Source organism: Diceros bicornis, chromosome 8 (genome assembly GCF_020826845.1).
Source record: "Diceros bicornis minor isolate mBicDic1 chromosome 8, mDicBic1.mat.cur, whole genome shotgun sequence".
Classification (NCBI taxonomy): domain Eukaryota; kingdom Metazoa; phylum Chordata; class Mammalia; order Perissodactyla; family Rhinocerotidae; genus Diceros; species Diceros bicornis.
This window is the reverse complement of record NC_080747.1, coordinates 61,188,788-61,206,561: the sequence shown is the minus strand read 5'-3', so window position 1 is coordinate 61,206,561 and position 17,774 is coordinate 61,188,788. Positions and strand designations below refer to the sequence as shown.

General features: G+C 38.9%; 1 protein-coding gene across 3 annotated transcripts in view; it reads right to left on the bottom strand.

Moving 5' to 3' along the window:
- The window catches only part of USO1 (USO1 vesicle transport factor), a 90,418-nt gene extending 74,283 nt beyond the window's left edge, over positions 1-16,135 (bottom strand). Inside the window, exon 1 of one of the 3 annotated variants that reach the window (XM_058547273.1) lies at positions 15,928-16,135. In XM_058547273.1, the coding sequence (XP_058403256.1) occupies positions 15,928-15,993 (66 nt within the window). In that variant the 5' untranslated portion in view covers positions 15,994-16,135. Of the gene's footprint in view, positions 1-4,104; positions 4,226-15,927 lie in introns of those variants that run through there. The other 2 variants (XM_058547275.1, XM_058547276.1) reach the window with 2 other exon arrangements.
- Between the last annotated feature and the right edge of the window lie 1,639 nt (positions 16,136-17,774).

Sequence of the window (17,774 nt, the reverse complement as noted above, 5' to 3'; positions counted from 1 at the left end):
ACATCAGTGCCCATCTTCCTCCACTTTATATGGGACACCGCCACAGCACGGCTTGCCAAGCGGTGCATAGGCGCGCGCCCTGGGATCCGAATGGGCAACCCTGGGCCGCCCCAGCGGAGTGCGCACACTTAAGCACTTGCGCCACTGGCACCGGGCCGGCCCGGGGTTTGCTTTGTTTTTATTTTCAGTCTTTTATTTTTCATTCTAACATGCTAACGTTTGAGCCTTGTTAATTTTTTTAAAAAGCTTTGAGATATACACCAATAATCTCAGTCATTATGAAGATACAGACAAGTTAAAAGAGCAAAGAGGTTATTTTTATCTATCAGACTCACAAAAATAAAAATGAAAATAATAGTACCACATACTATGATTCCATTTTCATAAAATAAAAAACCAGGCAAAACTTCTCTATGTTATTAGAAGTCAGGATAGTGGTTACTCACAGGGGCAGGCAATGACTAAATGGAGCACAAAGGGGACTTCTGGGGTACCGGTAATGTTCTATTCCTTGATCTGGGTGCTGGTTACACGGGTGTGTTCAGGTTGTGAGGTTTACATACATGACATGTACTTTTCTATGTACTTCAACAAAATTATTTTTAAAATAAAACTATCAGGATACACAAAGATATAGATTAATGAACTTGCTTATATTCTATCACAGGGAAGGTAACCTAAAAAGTGGCAATTTGGCAAAAACGATTACAACTTAAAATGACCCTTTCAGCCAGGCATTCTTACTTCTAGGAATTTATCCTCTAAAAACATGCCCAACAACTACACAATGTTATATACTAGAATATTCTTTGTAGCAATATTTTTAAAAGCTAAAAAAGGAAATCTGGCTTCTGCCATGTAAGAATATAATAAGAAGTGTGTGACCCAGAAGAGGGCTCTCACTCGACCATGCTAGCACCCTGATCTCAGGCTTCCAGCCTCCAGAACTGTGAGCAATAAACTTCTACTGTTTATTAAAAAAAAAAAAAAAAGGAAATCTAAATGTTCATCCAACAATCAAAGAACAGTTAACATATGGTACAAATACACTACGCAGTTGATGAAATGAATGAAGCAGATCCATATGTAGTGACATGAACAGATGTCCAAGATATATTAAGTGAAAAAAAGAAAACCGTAAAGAGTATGTTTAGCACAAGCTCATTTTGGTTTAAAACCATATCATTAATAAACCATGTGAACATGTATAGAAAAATTAAGACTGTGTACTATACTGTCTTTTAGTGGGTTTCTGGAAATGTTCATTTTCTATTTCTGATGCTTGAATTTTTATAATCAACAGGTTTTACCTTGATAAGCAGAAAAGAGCAATAATGGAATAAAGTGAAATGATTTATGTTTTATTGGAATTTCTAGGATATTTTCACGACTGATTGAACTCATCTTTTAACGATGTTATCTTCACTCTGCTCATCAAAACAAGATGAAATCAGCTCTTAATTGATAAAATATAAACTACCATAATAAAAATATCCTCAGTTGGCTCCTTGCTGCCTATTGGATAAAGTGCAAATTTTTTTAGACTAGAATGCACAGACATTATACTCAGTGAGTATACACACATTGTGCTAACCAAAATAAGATATGGTCTCTGGCCACAAGGAGCTTGCAGAGGAAGACAGTTGTGTAAATAAAGTATAATAAGTTAAAGGTATATAAGTATGTGCTGAGTAAAGCAGGGGCACAAAAGTAGTCAATTCTATCTGAAAGTGAAACTGCTATAGACTGAATGTTTATGTCCCCCCAAAATGCATATGCTGAAATCCTAACCCCCAAGGTGATGGTATTAGGAGGTGTGGCCTTTACGAGGTGATTAGGTCATGAAGGTGGAACCGTCATGAATCGTATTAGTGTCCTTATAAAAGACACCCCCGAGAGCTCCTTTACCCCTTCCGCCATGTGAGGACACAGTGAGAAGATGGCTGTGCATGAAACAGGAAGCGGGCCCTCAGCGAACACAGAATATGCCTATGCCTTGGTCTTGGACTTCCTGGCCTCCAGAACTGTGAGAAATAAATGTTTGTTGTTCAAGCCACCTAGTCCATGGTATTTTTGTTATAGCAGCCCAAATAGACTAAGACAGATACTGTTTAAGAATGGTATATTAAGGATGACCCTCTTTTTTTTTTATTTTTTTTTTTATTTATTTTTTCCCCCAAAGCCCCAGCAGATAGCTGTATGTCATAGCTGCACATCCTTCTAGTTGCTGTATGTGGGACGCAGCCTCAGCATGGCCGGAGAAGCTGTGCATCGGTGCGCGTCCGGGATCCAAACCCGGGCCGCCAGCAGCAGAGCGCGCGCACTCAACCGCTAAGCCACGGGGCTGGCCCAAGGATGCCCCTCTTGAGTCAAGAATTAAAGGATGAGTAGTTCATCAGACAATATGAGGAAGGAATTCTAGGCACAGCAAATGATTTCTTACTTTATAATTGTTTACATATATTTTAATGTAGAAAATAGCATTTCATATTGAGATGAAGAAAACTGGTCTAATTTGAGTTTTTCAATTTTGTACATCTATGAACCAAAACAATAATTTTTACATTACATGCATACATATATAACTTGTTCCATTAAAACAATACACCAAAGGAGACTTTCTAAAATATGAAAACTTTCCCTTTTACGATAATTTTAAATGCCTGTTATTTCTGGGAATGGTGATTGATCTAAAATAATGTAGGGGAAAAAACAATAATACATAAGGTTAAACTGTTAGGTAAAAATAGATTTCTTTTCTAATGGGTTCAAAGTATCTGCTTCAATAGGCTCTGATTAATAAGCAAATCACTAGGTTTTTTAGGTAGTTGCAAAATGTACGTTAAGAATATTAAAATTAATCACTTTTAAAGTGTACTATTTATACTTATAGAAATAAAATCCATTTATGCCCGAGTTCAGGTAAATATGTATCAAAACTATTTTTAAGAATATAAACATGCTTTTTATCTATTAAACTTGGGTTTTAATGGCAAGTAGATATTCTTCCCAATTGGGGATTTTAATCGGAACTTCCTCTCTAGCGACTTAAGACAATTAAACTCAAATCAGTCAACCATATTGCAAACCAATGAGAGCCAAAAGTGAATATAAGAACAACTTATTTATCCAGAACTATGACTGAGCTATTTCAGATATCTTCTGTCAGGCACCAAAGTGGTCTTTTCATTTTAGTGATTTCTGATAGTAACCTAAAACTAATTACAAGCTTCTCTGTTTTCTTAAAGAACATAATTATAAGCTTTCTAAGCATTTAAGCCTAAGTCCTCTCCAATATCGTATATGGGGATGTCTTAGGGGTTAAATGAAATAATGAATATAAAAGTCTTTGCATAGTACCTGGCACCTATAAATGCTCAATAAATGTTAACAAACTTTATTATTACCAAGCTTCTTATGACTTCTTTGTATTCTTCTTCTATCCAATCAGGATTTTGACTGTCATTTCCATCATATATGTTTCTAACCGATCATTCAATTTGCACATTTTAATTTGCTACTGAGTGAGAAATTCGATAATTAAGCTAGATAGTAATATGTCTACAACCAAAAATTACTCAGGCTTGAAATGGAGATTGAGTACACGGACTGTGCAACTTCTACTTTGCTATGTGAAAGCCTTATTATCTCCTGATAATATTCCAGACGGCTGAAGTTTATGAATAAGTGATCTCTCCATAATACAGTGCTATGTTGCTAGTCTTTACAGACAACTGAAACCAAATGAAAGGAAAACGTTATATATGTTCCAATCCTTACAAAGACTTAGTCATGTTTTAGGCCAAACAGAAGTCTATATTTTTCAGTTGATATTTACCAAGCAAAAATTTTGTAGCACAAGTAGGCTTAATTTATATTCAGAGATTGTAGATCTCAAAGACCATTATTTCATTTATTCCTTAGTTGAAAAAACAACTCAATACAATATAATTGTGCCTCATTATCCATTCTCTCTCTCTTTTAGTTATTAGAATCCTTTATGTTTTAGCTGGGCACATGGCTGTCCACCTAGACTTCTTTCCAAGCCTCTCTCGCATCTAGGCACAGACAGTGACTACATTCCTGTCAACGAGTTGTTATTACCTGCCAGGTCATGTCTTTAAAAGGAAGCTATTTGTTCTTTATTCCTCTTTCTCCTTCTTTCAGCCTGGAACTTGAACCTGGTGGTAATGAGGCACCTTCAACAATCTGAACCAGGGCAGCATCCTAGGGGATGGCAGAACAAGATAAAAAGCAGCACCTGAGCCCCTGGACCACCCTGAGGAGCAGAACTACTCTACCCTAGGGATTGCCTTCTAATTTGACTTTTATTGGAGAAAGCAACAAATTTTTACCTTGGTTAGACCTTTGTTTTCCGGCCTCTGTTATACCAGCTGATCCAATACCTAAACTAATAAACTCATCTTACAGAAGAGGAAACTAAGGCTCAGAAACAAAGCAATGTACCCAAAAATACACTGCCAGTTTGCTGACACTGTCCAAATTCTAACCAAGCTACAGATGTCTCACTCCAAAGCCCACACTCGTTCTACTATCCTACGTTGCCTCCTATACAGAGAAATGTGAGTCTGAGTACCTGCTGCAAACTACAGGGACTGTAAGATGTTTTTGGTAAATAGGGGGACATGGCAATGCAGTTCCGGTGAAGAGGTTCCACTTGCACCACAGTCCACTAAGGACCCTGATAAGCCTTGACTTAACTGCCCTACCAGGGCAGTCCCTTATTCTAAGGAAGTTGGAGCTTTATTTTGGGAAAGCTATAATGAGAAGCTACCAAGTATTTAAGAAAAAAATCAGCACATTATATAAGTACTTCAGAAAAACAACAGGAATTAATATATTCACTTTTTTAGAATTAACCTGGCTGAGATAATAAGGACAAAATGGAGTTGAAAGAGATTAGAGAGAGAAAAAATATGTCAGCTCACTATAACAGACAAGGAATAAGGTTAAAAAAAGGCATTAGGGTGGAGGCAATGGGCAAAGAGCTGAAGGGATAAATAAAGCAAAAGAATAATTGAAGAACTGAATTTAAGAAGCTTGGGGTTCTAAAGAATAAATGTCTGGCACAGCCACTGTTGGGAATTCAACTTCTAGAGATTTGTCCTAGAGCAATCTCTGCAAATGTACAGTCACAAGTACAAGGACAGTCACTGCAGCACAGTAACAGAAAAATAAACAAAACAGAACCACCTTAAATGTCTACTCTTGGGAGGCCTTTCATTTTTCATTTTATACACGTCTCCAGCTTTTCCTTAAACAAGCATGTATTCAAATATTACTTTTATCATTAAAAAAAATTAGAGAATCAAAAAGCAGCAATGAATAAGCTAGCTGAAGTTTGATATCACGCATCAGTAATCATTCTTCTATATCTCAGGAAAGTCAAAGGTCAAAGGAGTAATACAGTCTGAGGAATTCAGTGCCATGATCCTGAAGTGAGTGATGCAATCATTCATTCAACAAATATTAGAGTGCTGCTGCCCTCAGGGTGGCCATGGTCAGTGTAACCAGAGAGTAGTGGTCTGTGACAAGGTAAATTCAGAAATTAGGACTAAGCATTTAGAAACTTCTATAGCAACTGGATAATGGCTGCTTAATAAAAAAAAAATAGAGCTCGTATTTTGTATGCCCATGGGTATGTGCATGTGTACTGTCATTTCAATTTCCTAGCAATTCACTTTTATTTTATTTTACAAAAGTATTGGTCTGTGATGAACTGGAAATGGGGAAAAAAACCCTAAACCAACTGGTCCTTCACCACACACAGTTTGAGATATACTATTAAAGTGCTTAACATTTTGCAACACACTGCAAAATTCCATTCTGAGGAAAAAGCAGTGAACCACTGTAGAAGGTACCCACCCTAATGAAACTATAACGGCAAGAAGACAACAGAATAAATTAAAAACAAGATAAATACTACACAAATTGATAAGTACGACAAGGGAAATAATAGGGAAATGAGACAGTGACTGGGTAGAGAGTACTACTTCAGGACAATACTGAAGAAATTAATGCAGTTCACTTTATTAAAAAGTCAGAAATGTTTGTCCCTAGGCCTTTTACCAAAGTACTTATTATCTCAGCATACTACCAAGGCACAACACTGAGGATGACCATTCTGTACGTCTGAAACAACTAACCTACCTAGAATGTCACTGCCTGAGTAAACAGAGAGGTAAATACAGCCAAGATACATAAGGTTACGGAAGAGAAAATTGGTAACAACAAAAAAAGATACTTCAGCCTACTTGCTTGAAACAAAGAAATTTAGAAATATTTTTAAAAACTTTCTGGAAGAAAATCTACTATGTTCATTGATTAGAGAAAAGAAAAATTCCAATACCTACTGTTAAATTTTTAAAAAACCAAACACCTGTGACTATAATTATTCCATTCTTACAAAGAAACTCATTTGTGTAATAAACATATTGGCAAATGCAAAGAAAACACTCTGGAAGGATGTAGTACACCAAACTTCATTAGAGATTACCCCTGGTAATCGAAAATAAGATAGTGAAGGGAAGCAGAAAGGGGCAATTTTAGACTATATACTGATTTGAATTATTTATAATAAGCATGTTTTCACTATTGCTTCAATAACTAAACAGAAAAATTTAAAGAAATTTCCCAAATATATAAGACCTTGCTTTTATTCTGTTACGTGATCTAACACACCACCTGATTGACTCACTGTTCATCTACTTTCTGAATAGAGTTGATTCTTGTTACTCATGGTAGTTATGTTCTATACAGTCACCACGAATACTGAATTAGCAGGTAATGAACCACTGCACCTAACGGAAACAGAGGGCTAGGCTCCTGCGAGCCTCTGGTCACATTTTCATCAATCATTCCGATACATAACCTTCTTTTATGTGTACTTCTGTTTCAAGACATCTTTTTCAATAGATACGATTGATTTGTTAACGCTGAACTCACAGTCACCAGTACTACTACTCACACCTAAAGGAAGCATATCTGACACACATATTTTCTCTGTAAGGCACATCATAGCCTTCTTGTGCTTAGGAACACGAGATAGCACTATTCTTGGGGCCATTTTTAACAGCAAAATCACCAACAACAAGCAAAAAAATGCAGAAAACATGACACTAAATGGACCATGAAAAGGGCACTGGTTTACAGTATGAGAGTTGAAACAAGAAGGCAGAGTATCTCTGTTTGACCTCAACTGGGGACGCGCACATCAGGCGACTCAAATCTTTCGCTACTCTGCCCATGTCCAGAAATAACTGTCAAAGTGCTGCGTGCTTGGTTTTGTGGTTACAAACAAATTTTAGTGTGTAGATGAATTTGCAAATATGGAATCAATGAATAACAAGGACTGACTGTACCTTAAATACAATCTTTCTACGTCAGTTTCATCATCTGCAAGATGGAATAAACTAGATCAACTCTAAGGCTACATAACAGTCAAAACTTAGAATATGTTAAAAACACTCAATTTTACCTAGTTTGTAATCACGTATTTATTTGCTATACTATCTGAAAAATCTATTTGGCCTACACAGTGTTTAAAATAATTTTTAAGTGAACATTTCAAAGTTGATTTCATATAAAAATCCAGATTTCCACCTTTTCTTAAAAAAAAAAACAGCCTGATAGCTAATGACAGCTAACACTGTATTTCATACAATTTAAGAAGCCATTAATTATAAAATCCACGATTTTTTAATGTATCACCAAGAAAAAAAGAAATACGGCAAATTATAATTACAAGATGCAACCTGACTGCAGAGATGTTTCAATGCTAATGTGCATCTCAGAATTGTCAAAACATGGCACTTACCAGGTGCCAGCTCTGTTCTAAAGTTATGTATATTTTTTAATTCATTTAATCTTCACAAAAACCCTATATGATAGACACTATTACTATCCACATTTCAGACATGAGGAAACAAAGGCACAATGGGTAAGTGACTTGTCCAAGTCCACAAAGCTAGTAGGTGGTGGGAAGGATTCAGATCTAAAGCAGTCTGAGTGCTTAACCATTATGTTAAATCTGCTCTCTGGGCATACATTTCTGGAGGCAACAACTGGCTGGAGTTGAGCACTAGCTACAATCTCAAGTCAGGATAAGCAGTCTCCCGTTTCATCCCAGACCTCTGCTCTCTCTTCTAACCCGACCTGCTTCATTGAACAATGATGTTACCCAATGGACACTGTTGGGATTTGAGTTTCTGACTCTTGCATTAAACAACAGAATACTATGTATTAACAAAAAACAGTTCTAAAGAGAAAGAAATAAATTTGAGTAAAATTTAACCCAGAATTAGTTTTATTTAGAGGACCAGAAAGGGGTGACAATAAGGAAAAACTCAAGAAACAGTAGTTTTCAACTAATTCATATTATGCTAACTAGGTATTAGATGCTCTGAGAGATAAATACAATGATGAATTAGACGTGGATCCTGTTATCAAGATGCTTTTATAGTCTATTAAAAGAGAGTATAGCATAATTAACAAAAGTAACTGAAAATCTGGTATTTTAAATAATGTCTAATAAAGTAGCTCTATGTTTTAACATGCAAAGATCTCCAAGACATATCAATTAATGAAAGAGATAAGCTGTAGAACACTATAAACAGTGTATAACTTATGAGAAAGAGAGATGAATATGCTCTTACAAATATATAATTCCATACTGCATAGATGTAGGATTATTCATAAAGGTCTGGAAGGATTTATATCAAACTAATTACAGTGGTTATTTCTGGAAAGAGAACTGAAATTGGAGATGGTAGTCAAAGAGGACTTAAACTTTACTAGTACTGCTTGCCATTTTGTATAATAAAAAAATGAAAAGGCAAATTAATAAAGTAATACATATAACATCTTACAGCTCATGCAGGTGATTATGTAACAGAACTTCTTTGTTTTCAGTAATTGCCATGTGAGAGTCACAATTCCAGTTACCAAGAGAAATATGAAAAGGATAAATAATCCCACTAATTGGTAAATTGGGCCTAATCAGAATTACAACCTAATAACCCGAATTTAATCTTGGTTTGTTTTGCTAACCAATAGTGCCATTTATTTTTATTCAGTGACCCATAAAAGGAGACCAAAAAAGAAGCAATGGGAATAGGAGTGACTAGGAAAGAAAAAAGTGAGATGAGGAATGTGAAAATGAAAAACTACTGAAAAGTAAAATGTGGGGGGAAAAAAGGTAGCATAAAATTAGGATGCTGAAGGTACATTTAAAATTTAAAGGACACTGACATAATGTAGTTTGCAGTATTTTCTCACAATTCCTAATAAAAATCCATGTTTTTTTTTAGTATTCAGTAACTATTTAACTGACATGCAAAAATGAAGGACAGGAATGCGAATTAAAAAAAATCTAATTCAATCATTTATTCAACAGATATTTATCAAGCACCTAATACCAATTTATGTGATGATGTAATGTTGCCTTTATGAAGCTTAAAATATAGTTATACCTTCCTTGGAGAGAACTTCCCCAATCATGACTGTCTACTGTAGGACTAAAATAATTCATGTTAACAAATAGTCAATTCACTTATATTGTTTTAATGGAATAAAAAATATTACTGTTTTAGAATACAAGAAATAGCCAGAAACTTAATTTGTTTTAAATTGAACTCTGTAACAGAAGATTTTACAAAAAAAGCAGAAGCCAGTCTTATCTTCAGTTGACCTAAATTATTACAATCTTAAAAAAACGTGGGAACATTAGAAAGTAAAACACCAGTGTCTTGGCAGATAAATCCAAGAAATTTAACACAATCTATTTCCATTACAATTACCAATAAGTCAGCCAAGGTAATATACTGCTTCATTTATTCTCCATGCTTTCTCTAAGAAATGAACGATACTTTCCAAAAGGACATCCTTTTAAGCAAGTCATCATAAGGAAACTTGTCTACCAAACAACCTATCACAAATGCTAGCATCTCAAAATCTAACACTACAAAAGTTTTCAAATTAAAGGTAACTTTTTATACAAAGAATGTTTATGGCATTTCCGCCTGAGATATAAAAATATAAGCATGCCTTGCTTGATATCCACAACAGACAAAAAACACAAAGCCATATAAACAACAGAAGGTAAATACATAATGAGAGAAATGCTACTTGCCACCAACAAATTCATATAAGAAATTCTTATATTCTCTCCTAAAAGATAATCAGATTAAAGAGTGATTACAATTACTTCTCAAATCATAAAGAATCAGGACTTATTTTATCTTTTAAGTATTCAAATGGGCAATACTTCATGAACTCCATAAAGCTGATGGTAATAAAGGACTTTTAAAATGTAGCATCCCTTTAAAAAATACATCCTCTAGGACAATTTTCCCAAACTAAGTTCCTCAAAACACTAGACCCATAAGGTTTCCTAGAGGAAAAAAAAAGATCTGGTCTAATAGATTTGGCAAACACAACTTATTTTTTATATCTCCCTCTTGGAAATATTTGAAAACATAGCACAGTGTGCCTGCTTAATAAACCTTGTATAAATATTAGGTTTTTGTTTTGTTTTTGATCATCACACAGCACACTTCTTTGGTAACAAAATTCTTTCCAGTACATCTACGCACATTCTTTGGAACATGCTTTGGTAATGCTAGGGTATGTAAAATTTAAATGATACTAGCTTTTTAAAACCACCCTATGGGCCGGCCCGGTGGCTTAGTGGTTAGGTGCTCGCGTTACGCTGCTGGTGGCCCAGGTTGGGATCCCGGATGCGCACCGACGCACCGCTTCCCCAGCCACGCTGAGGCCACGTCCCACATAGAGCAACTAGAAGGATGTGCAGCTATGACATACAACTATCCACTGGGGCTTTGGGGGAAAAAAATAAATAAATAAAATTATAAAAAAAAAAAACATCCTAAATTATCTACATAATTAACCTTCAAAAGAGCCATGTAGTTTTCAACAGACACTACTTAAAAAGAATATAAGAGACATCTTTGGTTGGATGTAAAGGTGATCAAAACACAGTCATTATTATGGTTTTCTCTGACACTGTTACTGCAAGACAAGCTAAGAGAGAAAACAAATACCAGTTATGACACTGACCTGGTTATTAATGGAGAATATGAAACACGAATCCAAACAGGAGTTTCAGACTACACATTTATAGTAACGTGGCATAAAATGTGCTTGACCAAACCAAAACTATGTCTAAATTTAAGCGCACACTCTTTAATAACAATTTTTATTAAAAGAAAGTACAGCTGTGTCTATATGGTTAGCCCTTTTGCTTTTTAAGCCAGCTGATCAAAGTTTGATCTAAAAAGAGATGCCTTAACAGTATAGGAATTCTGCTCACTTTTTCTAAACTTAAGCAACTTTCACGCCTTGGGATACAACTTGAGAAGAGAAACCCCCCCTACGACGTACCATCAAATGTAGTCAACACTTCTCTTGGGATTTTCAAGAAACTAGGTTTTTAAAAAAGGTATTAGTTGGAAGGTAGATGGAAAATTAAGCATGCATGAGCATTCAAAAGAATGAGTAGGATTTTTACTATAATTAGTGTTTATTTGCACTAGCAAAGTATGCCAAGGCTAAGGTCATGATTTCAATCATCAGAAATCAGAGCCTTTCTCCAGCTAAAGTAAAAAAGAGAAATCAAATTAAAAAGTATTTGACTCTAAAATATGAAAAGTTTAGGGACCGGCCCCGTGGCTTAGCGGTTAAGTGCGCGTGCTCCGCTACAGGTGGCCCAGGTTCGGATCCCAGGCATGCACCGACTCACCACTTGTCCGGCCATGCTGAGGCAGCGTCCCATATACAGCAACTAGAAGGATGTGCAGCTATGACATACAACTATCTACTGGGGCTTTGGGGAGAAAAGGGGGAAAAAGAAAAAAGGAGGAGATTGGCAATAGATGTTAGCTCAGGGCCGGTCTTCCTCAGCAAAAAGAGGAGGATTAGCATGGATGTTAGCTCAGGGCTGATCTTCCTCACACACACAAAAATAAACAAATAAAAAGATATGGGGGGGAACGGCCCAGTGGCACAAGAGGTTAAGTGTGCGCACTCCACTGTGGCGGCCCGGGGTTCACCGGTTCGGATCCTGGGCGCGCACCGACGCACCACTTGTCAGGCCATGCTGTGGCAGATGTCCCATATAAAGTGGAAGAAGATGGGCACGGATGTTAGCCCAGGGCCAGTCTTCCTCAGCAAAAAAAAGAGCAGGATTGGCAGATGTTAGCACAGGGCTGATCTTCCTCACAAAAAAAAAAAAAGAAAGAAAAGTTTGATGTGGCTAAAATTCTAGACTTAAAATATTCAGAACATTATAAAATTATTGACTATCATATGATACAAACACAAATATTTACTACTTTGTCTTTGAAGAACACCTTAATACTAGTCCCAAGTTACTCTTAACTGAGAGTATGAAAAGTTAGGTACTATAGAATCAACAATAACACTCTCACACATTGAGAAGATAATTAAGTTTAGTAAGAAAAAGCAGGAAAGCAGCAAAGCACACTAAATCTGAAAAATTCCTCAAGTAAAAAGTTTGACATAATGAACGTTAATCATTTCAGAACTTTGATTCCTACAGTCTTTAAAAAGTATTGTTTCAGCACCTAGTAATTTGTAGGCTGCTAGGATTACAGATCTGTGATTTCTTTCATATAACACTATAATTAATTCATTTAATATTTATGGAGTATCTACTACTATGGAAAAATAGAGATTAAAATACATATGAACACTGCCCTAAAGAAACTTAACAGACTAGAAGAGATGAGACATATATAAATAGCAGAAAGCCTAAGAAATGCAGAATCTAGTTAAAATGTGAAGACTGCTCAGAGAGGAAAGAGATTATCTGCAGTTTGGTGGGGGAAAGAAGTAAGAAGTGCAGATTAGGGAAGGCACTGATGGTGGATTGGAAGGATAGGTAGAGTTTAGACAAAGAAAAGAGGCTTTCTACAGGAAAAAGATGAAAAAAGCACAAAAGATGAAAAACCATAATGAAAATAATTTAATTTTGCAGAAATGGAAAAAACTACAAAGTACTAAATGATAATGTAGAAGTTAGAGATTCCAAGCTCGGGCAACTTGAATATCCAGGCCGGAGCCAATCACCAATTAAAACATCTAATATTGTACCACACACTCTACTGATGCTCTATAAATACTTCTAAATTAGTAACCCATGACTGCTTATATCTGTTGTTCTTCCTGATGGAATGAGATGGTGAAACAAATTTTATTCACACTGTAATGCAGAGTAAACTATCAATTATCTTCAGAAGACAAATTACTTTTCCAATTTTGAGTGTACATGCTCAAAGTTAGGCAAGAACAAGGACCCTCACTTTCCTTTCAGTTTATATATACAACATACCCAAGTGATACTCAAGCTTCACTTTGAAATCATGATATTAAAACGATGTTGTTCCATTCACTATGGCAAGATCAAAGTGTTCTAGTCTCAGCTGTGCAATACTGTGCAAGTTGCTTTAGTGGTCTGTACCCCAGTTTCCTAACTTGTAAAATGAGGGGGTTCAGGGGCTGGCCCGGTGGTGCAAGCGGTTAAGTACGCGCACTCCCGACGCACCGCTTGTCAGGCCATGCTGTGGCGGCGTCCCATATAAAGTGGAAGGAAGATTGGCACGGATGTTAGCCCAGGGCCAGTCCTCCTCAGCAAAAAGAGGAGGATTGGCAGATGTTCGCTCAGGGCTGATCTTCTTCACAAAAAAAAAAAAAAGAGGTTCAACATGGATGATCTGCAAAGGGCCTTCCAGCTTTAAAATCCTATCCAGTACTCAATTAATTGTACACCATCTTTTCTACAGAAGTCATTGTGACAACGCAAACTATAACCAAAAAAAAAAAAAAGCATATTCTTCCTCTAAAAATACGTAATAGGGGGCTGGCCCCGTGGTGTAGCGGTTAAGTGCGCGCTCCGCTTTGCCGGCCCAGGGTTCACAGGTTCAGATCCCTGCGTGCACCGACACACGGCCTGTCAAGCCATGCTGTAGCAGCGGCCCATATAAAGTAGAGGAAGACGGGCACACATGTTAGCACAGGGCCAATATTCCTCAGCAAAAAGAGGAGGACTGGCAACGGATGTTAGTTTAAGGCTAATCTTCCTCACACACACACACAAAAAAACACGCAACAAAAACTCCCCTTTATTGAGCACATATTCAGTGCCAGGCTCTTTCTAGTTCTTATTTCACTTAGTCCTCATTAGACCTATAAGCGCAAGAATTTTCCTTATTTTACTCACAGGATATTAGCTATCTCTTGCCTGTCTAATCCAATTACGGGTGGAAGACAAGGATTCAAATCAAGGCCTAACTCCAAAGCAAGCTCTAATAAATCACACTTTGAAACTTGGTGCCTCAAACAAAAATATCAGACAGATAAAATAAATGAAGAAAAGCTGAAGAGGTGGACTGTGACTATGGTAATCTGGAATTAGCCATGGTCTTCTAACACGGCAGTTTAGCTGCCTTGCAGCATGTGGGAATGGACAAAGGAAGCCAAATATCAGGGGAGTATGTGCATGTGTGAGAAATCTCCTGATTTTCAAATGAAGGAAAAGAGATTCACCAGCTTTCAACTTCTCCTTTAAACAGTTCTAACCCAGATCTGTGAGGTTAATTTTAATCATATTATATAAATTTCCAAAACTCCCAGACAAGTATTAAAATATGGGCATCAGCAATAAAGCCTAAGCTTTGAAGTAAGGCAAACCTGGATTGAATCCCGGTTCTGTTACCAGTAGTGTGTGACCTTGGTCAAGTTACTTCACCTCTAAGCCTCATTTCTTCATTTGTAAAGTAAGGATACTATCACCTGTCTTGCAGGGTGGTTAGGGATTAAAGGAGAACGTGGACTAGAAAGCGCTGAGCACAGTACCTAGCACAAGGTAAGAGCCTGACAAATGACAGTTATTATTACCCTTCAGAATCCCAGTAACATAGAACATAGGATCTACGTTCACAGACATTCCAGTTATGTCTATGAATACTACCCCAAGTTTGCCTTTAAAATGTCATACTTTGTCACTTTTCTGTAGTTCTAAAATTATCCTCAAATAAAAAGCTTATTTAAAAAAATGTCCTAAACTTATTTCTAACAGACACTAATCAAACTTCAAAGTAAGTTTATCCTAAACCTAAAATCGAACCAACTATCAAATACCGTTTTCGGTGGCTAACAAAACAGTAACACTGTAAATCGTGTTACCAAGAGTTCAGACTTCTGAATGGGTGAGTGGAAGGGAAAGCGGGGGATGTGTCCCCAAAGCGGTTTGAGCGCCAGAGATCCCCACAACATCCAAGCGAGTATTTCCCAAAGGGCATCTATTTGGCTGAGCCCGAAAAACGGAGTCTGAACTAATAACACCTGGCAACACGACCTTCCTCCAGTCGAGGGGAAAAAAGCAGGTGGTTTTGCGCCCCAAACTTCGCTTTATTCTTAGCCACATGCTCTCATCAACAGCTGGGCTTTAAACCCTCTTGCAGTCTTCCCCAATTCCAGACTGCGAAGGAGGGCGCAGGACTTCAGGTTCCTCCCGTCCAGTGGAGACACAGGCGAAGGGGAAGGAGGGAAGGGCCCGAAGCCCCGAGGGACGTGGGACACAGGACAGGCAGCCTCTCCCTTCCCGGGCGGTCCCACCCGCGGACCACCGCCCCCGCCGGGCCTGCGGGACTTCGGAGCGCGCTGCCGTCAGCGGAGCAGAGCCGCGGCCGTGGGGGCTGCGCTGGGGGCCTGAGGGAATAACTCGGGGGTTTCAGGAGAGGAAGGGAGGAGGGGCATGTGAACCCCCAGCCCACGGTGGGCACGAAAGGCGACCTCCCGGTCCCCGAGTCCTCGGTCCGCGTTCCTGCCCGGACCCTTCCCACGTCCCGGTCCCGCCGCTCCTCTCACCGTCTCTGCTTCTGTGTGCTGGGGTCCGGCACTCTGACCCCCCATAACCCCGCGGAGGAAATTCATCTTGCCGCTCAGCCACCGGCTCTACCGGCCCTTGCGGGGACAAAAAAAGATAACTTTCCCCGCCCTCCGCAGGGCCTGGCCTCCAAGCCCGCACCCTGCACTCCCCGGCCGCCGCCACCACTGCCTCCCACCCGGCGGCCGCTCCAGCCTCCTAAGCCCGGAAACAGCCGCCACCACCTGTCGAGATGCGCATGCGCGGGGACGTGGCATTACGTGGCGGCTCGAAGGGCGAAGGCAAAGGGGAAAAGCAGGCGAGAGGAGGCCCGGTGCCCGGGTCCGCCCAAGCCCCGCCCACTGCGCAGGCCCCGCCTCCCTGCGCAAGGACACGCCTCCTACTCCCGCCCTTCGCGGGTCGCTCCTGCTGGCCCCAACCACCCAAACGGTTAAGCCCGGCCCTGCCGACTGGAGAGGATCAGGATAGTGTACGTGTTTTGGCTTGCAGGGTGTTTAATTGTCGCCGAGCGGGACTTACTGCGAGCTATCAAATCCGGGGTCGTACTTTGTTGATTCGAAAGTGAAATTTTCCTTCGGCCGACTTGACAGGTAAGGGGTTCCGGCCCCTGGGCGGGTTCGTTTGGTTTTGCGGTTTAGCAGTACGAGCGTTATGGCCTTCTGATCCCGGTAAATTGCATTTCTTTACAGGGCTTTGTTTGATGGCAAAAAGGGTGCTAGAGCCCCCTCATTCCACTGCCACTGGAGGGCGCATTTCTAAGCTCTTGCTCTTCAAACCTGGTGAAAGGAATTCCTAGATCTAAACACCAGGTACACCTCTATTTCAAGTGGTGTGAGAAGGAAACCAGTCGAACCCTGCTTTTAGCTTACTAGAGGAAATACATTGATCTGCACTGTCAGTTTGGCAGCTAGTAGCATAATGTTTTTTTATTAAGTCTCAACCCCTGCATTTTCAGTATTTTTTTTAAACATGAAAAAATGTCGTTTTTTCAAATCGATGTGCCTGTCGAAGTGAGATTGCTAGGTACACATGCTTCTGCAGTAGTCTTGTAAATTTCTTGAGCCTGAACAGCGCAGGGTCTAACTCATACACCTCTCCACTTCGATGCCCCACAGGTCTCAGATTCAGCATTTAAGATTGAACTCATCATCTTCCCCAGGCTCCCTTAAACAAAAAAATCAATATGCTTCTTCCGTGTGCCCTGCCATGCTTAGTATTACCACTAGCCAAATAATTGCCTAAGCTAGAAGGAGGAAGCTGGGAGGAATCTTAAACTCTGGATTTCACGCTCACATGTCCAGTGGTCTAGTCCTATCATTTCTATTTATAAATATTTCTCAAATTGGTCCTCTGCTCTTCATCCTTTCTGCCTCTGAATTGTTTATGTTCTCCTTCCTCATTTTTTACCAAGATTACGGCAATAGCGTCTTAACTAGTTTGTCTGCATTCAAGCCCTGGCTTCCTTCCAGTACAGTCTCCAGTCCACCTTACAATGGCAAAACATCTGTCCTTGTCAGTTCTCTTCTTAAAATCCTCTAGTGGTTCCCCATTCTCTCCATAATAAAATCCAAACTCCTTAGGTTGGTATACAGGCCCGATATGTTCTGGCTCCTGCCTACTTTCCAGCTCCTGCCTCCCCCAGAAACTCTGGATATATGCCTGGTTATGCCCTTCCCTTTTCTCCTCTTCATCAAGGAAACTCCTACTAGTTTTTTAAGACTTAACTGGCATCATCTGAAAGCTTTCCCTGAAATCCAGATACATGCATATGTATTTGATAGCACTTTGCAGTTTTTAATATGTGTAAGTGCTAAATAAATGTTTGTTA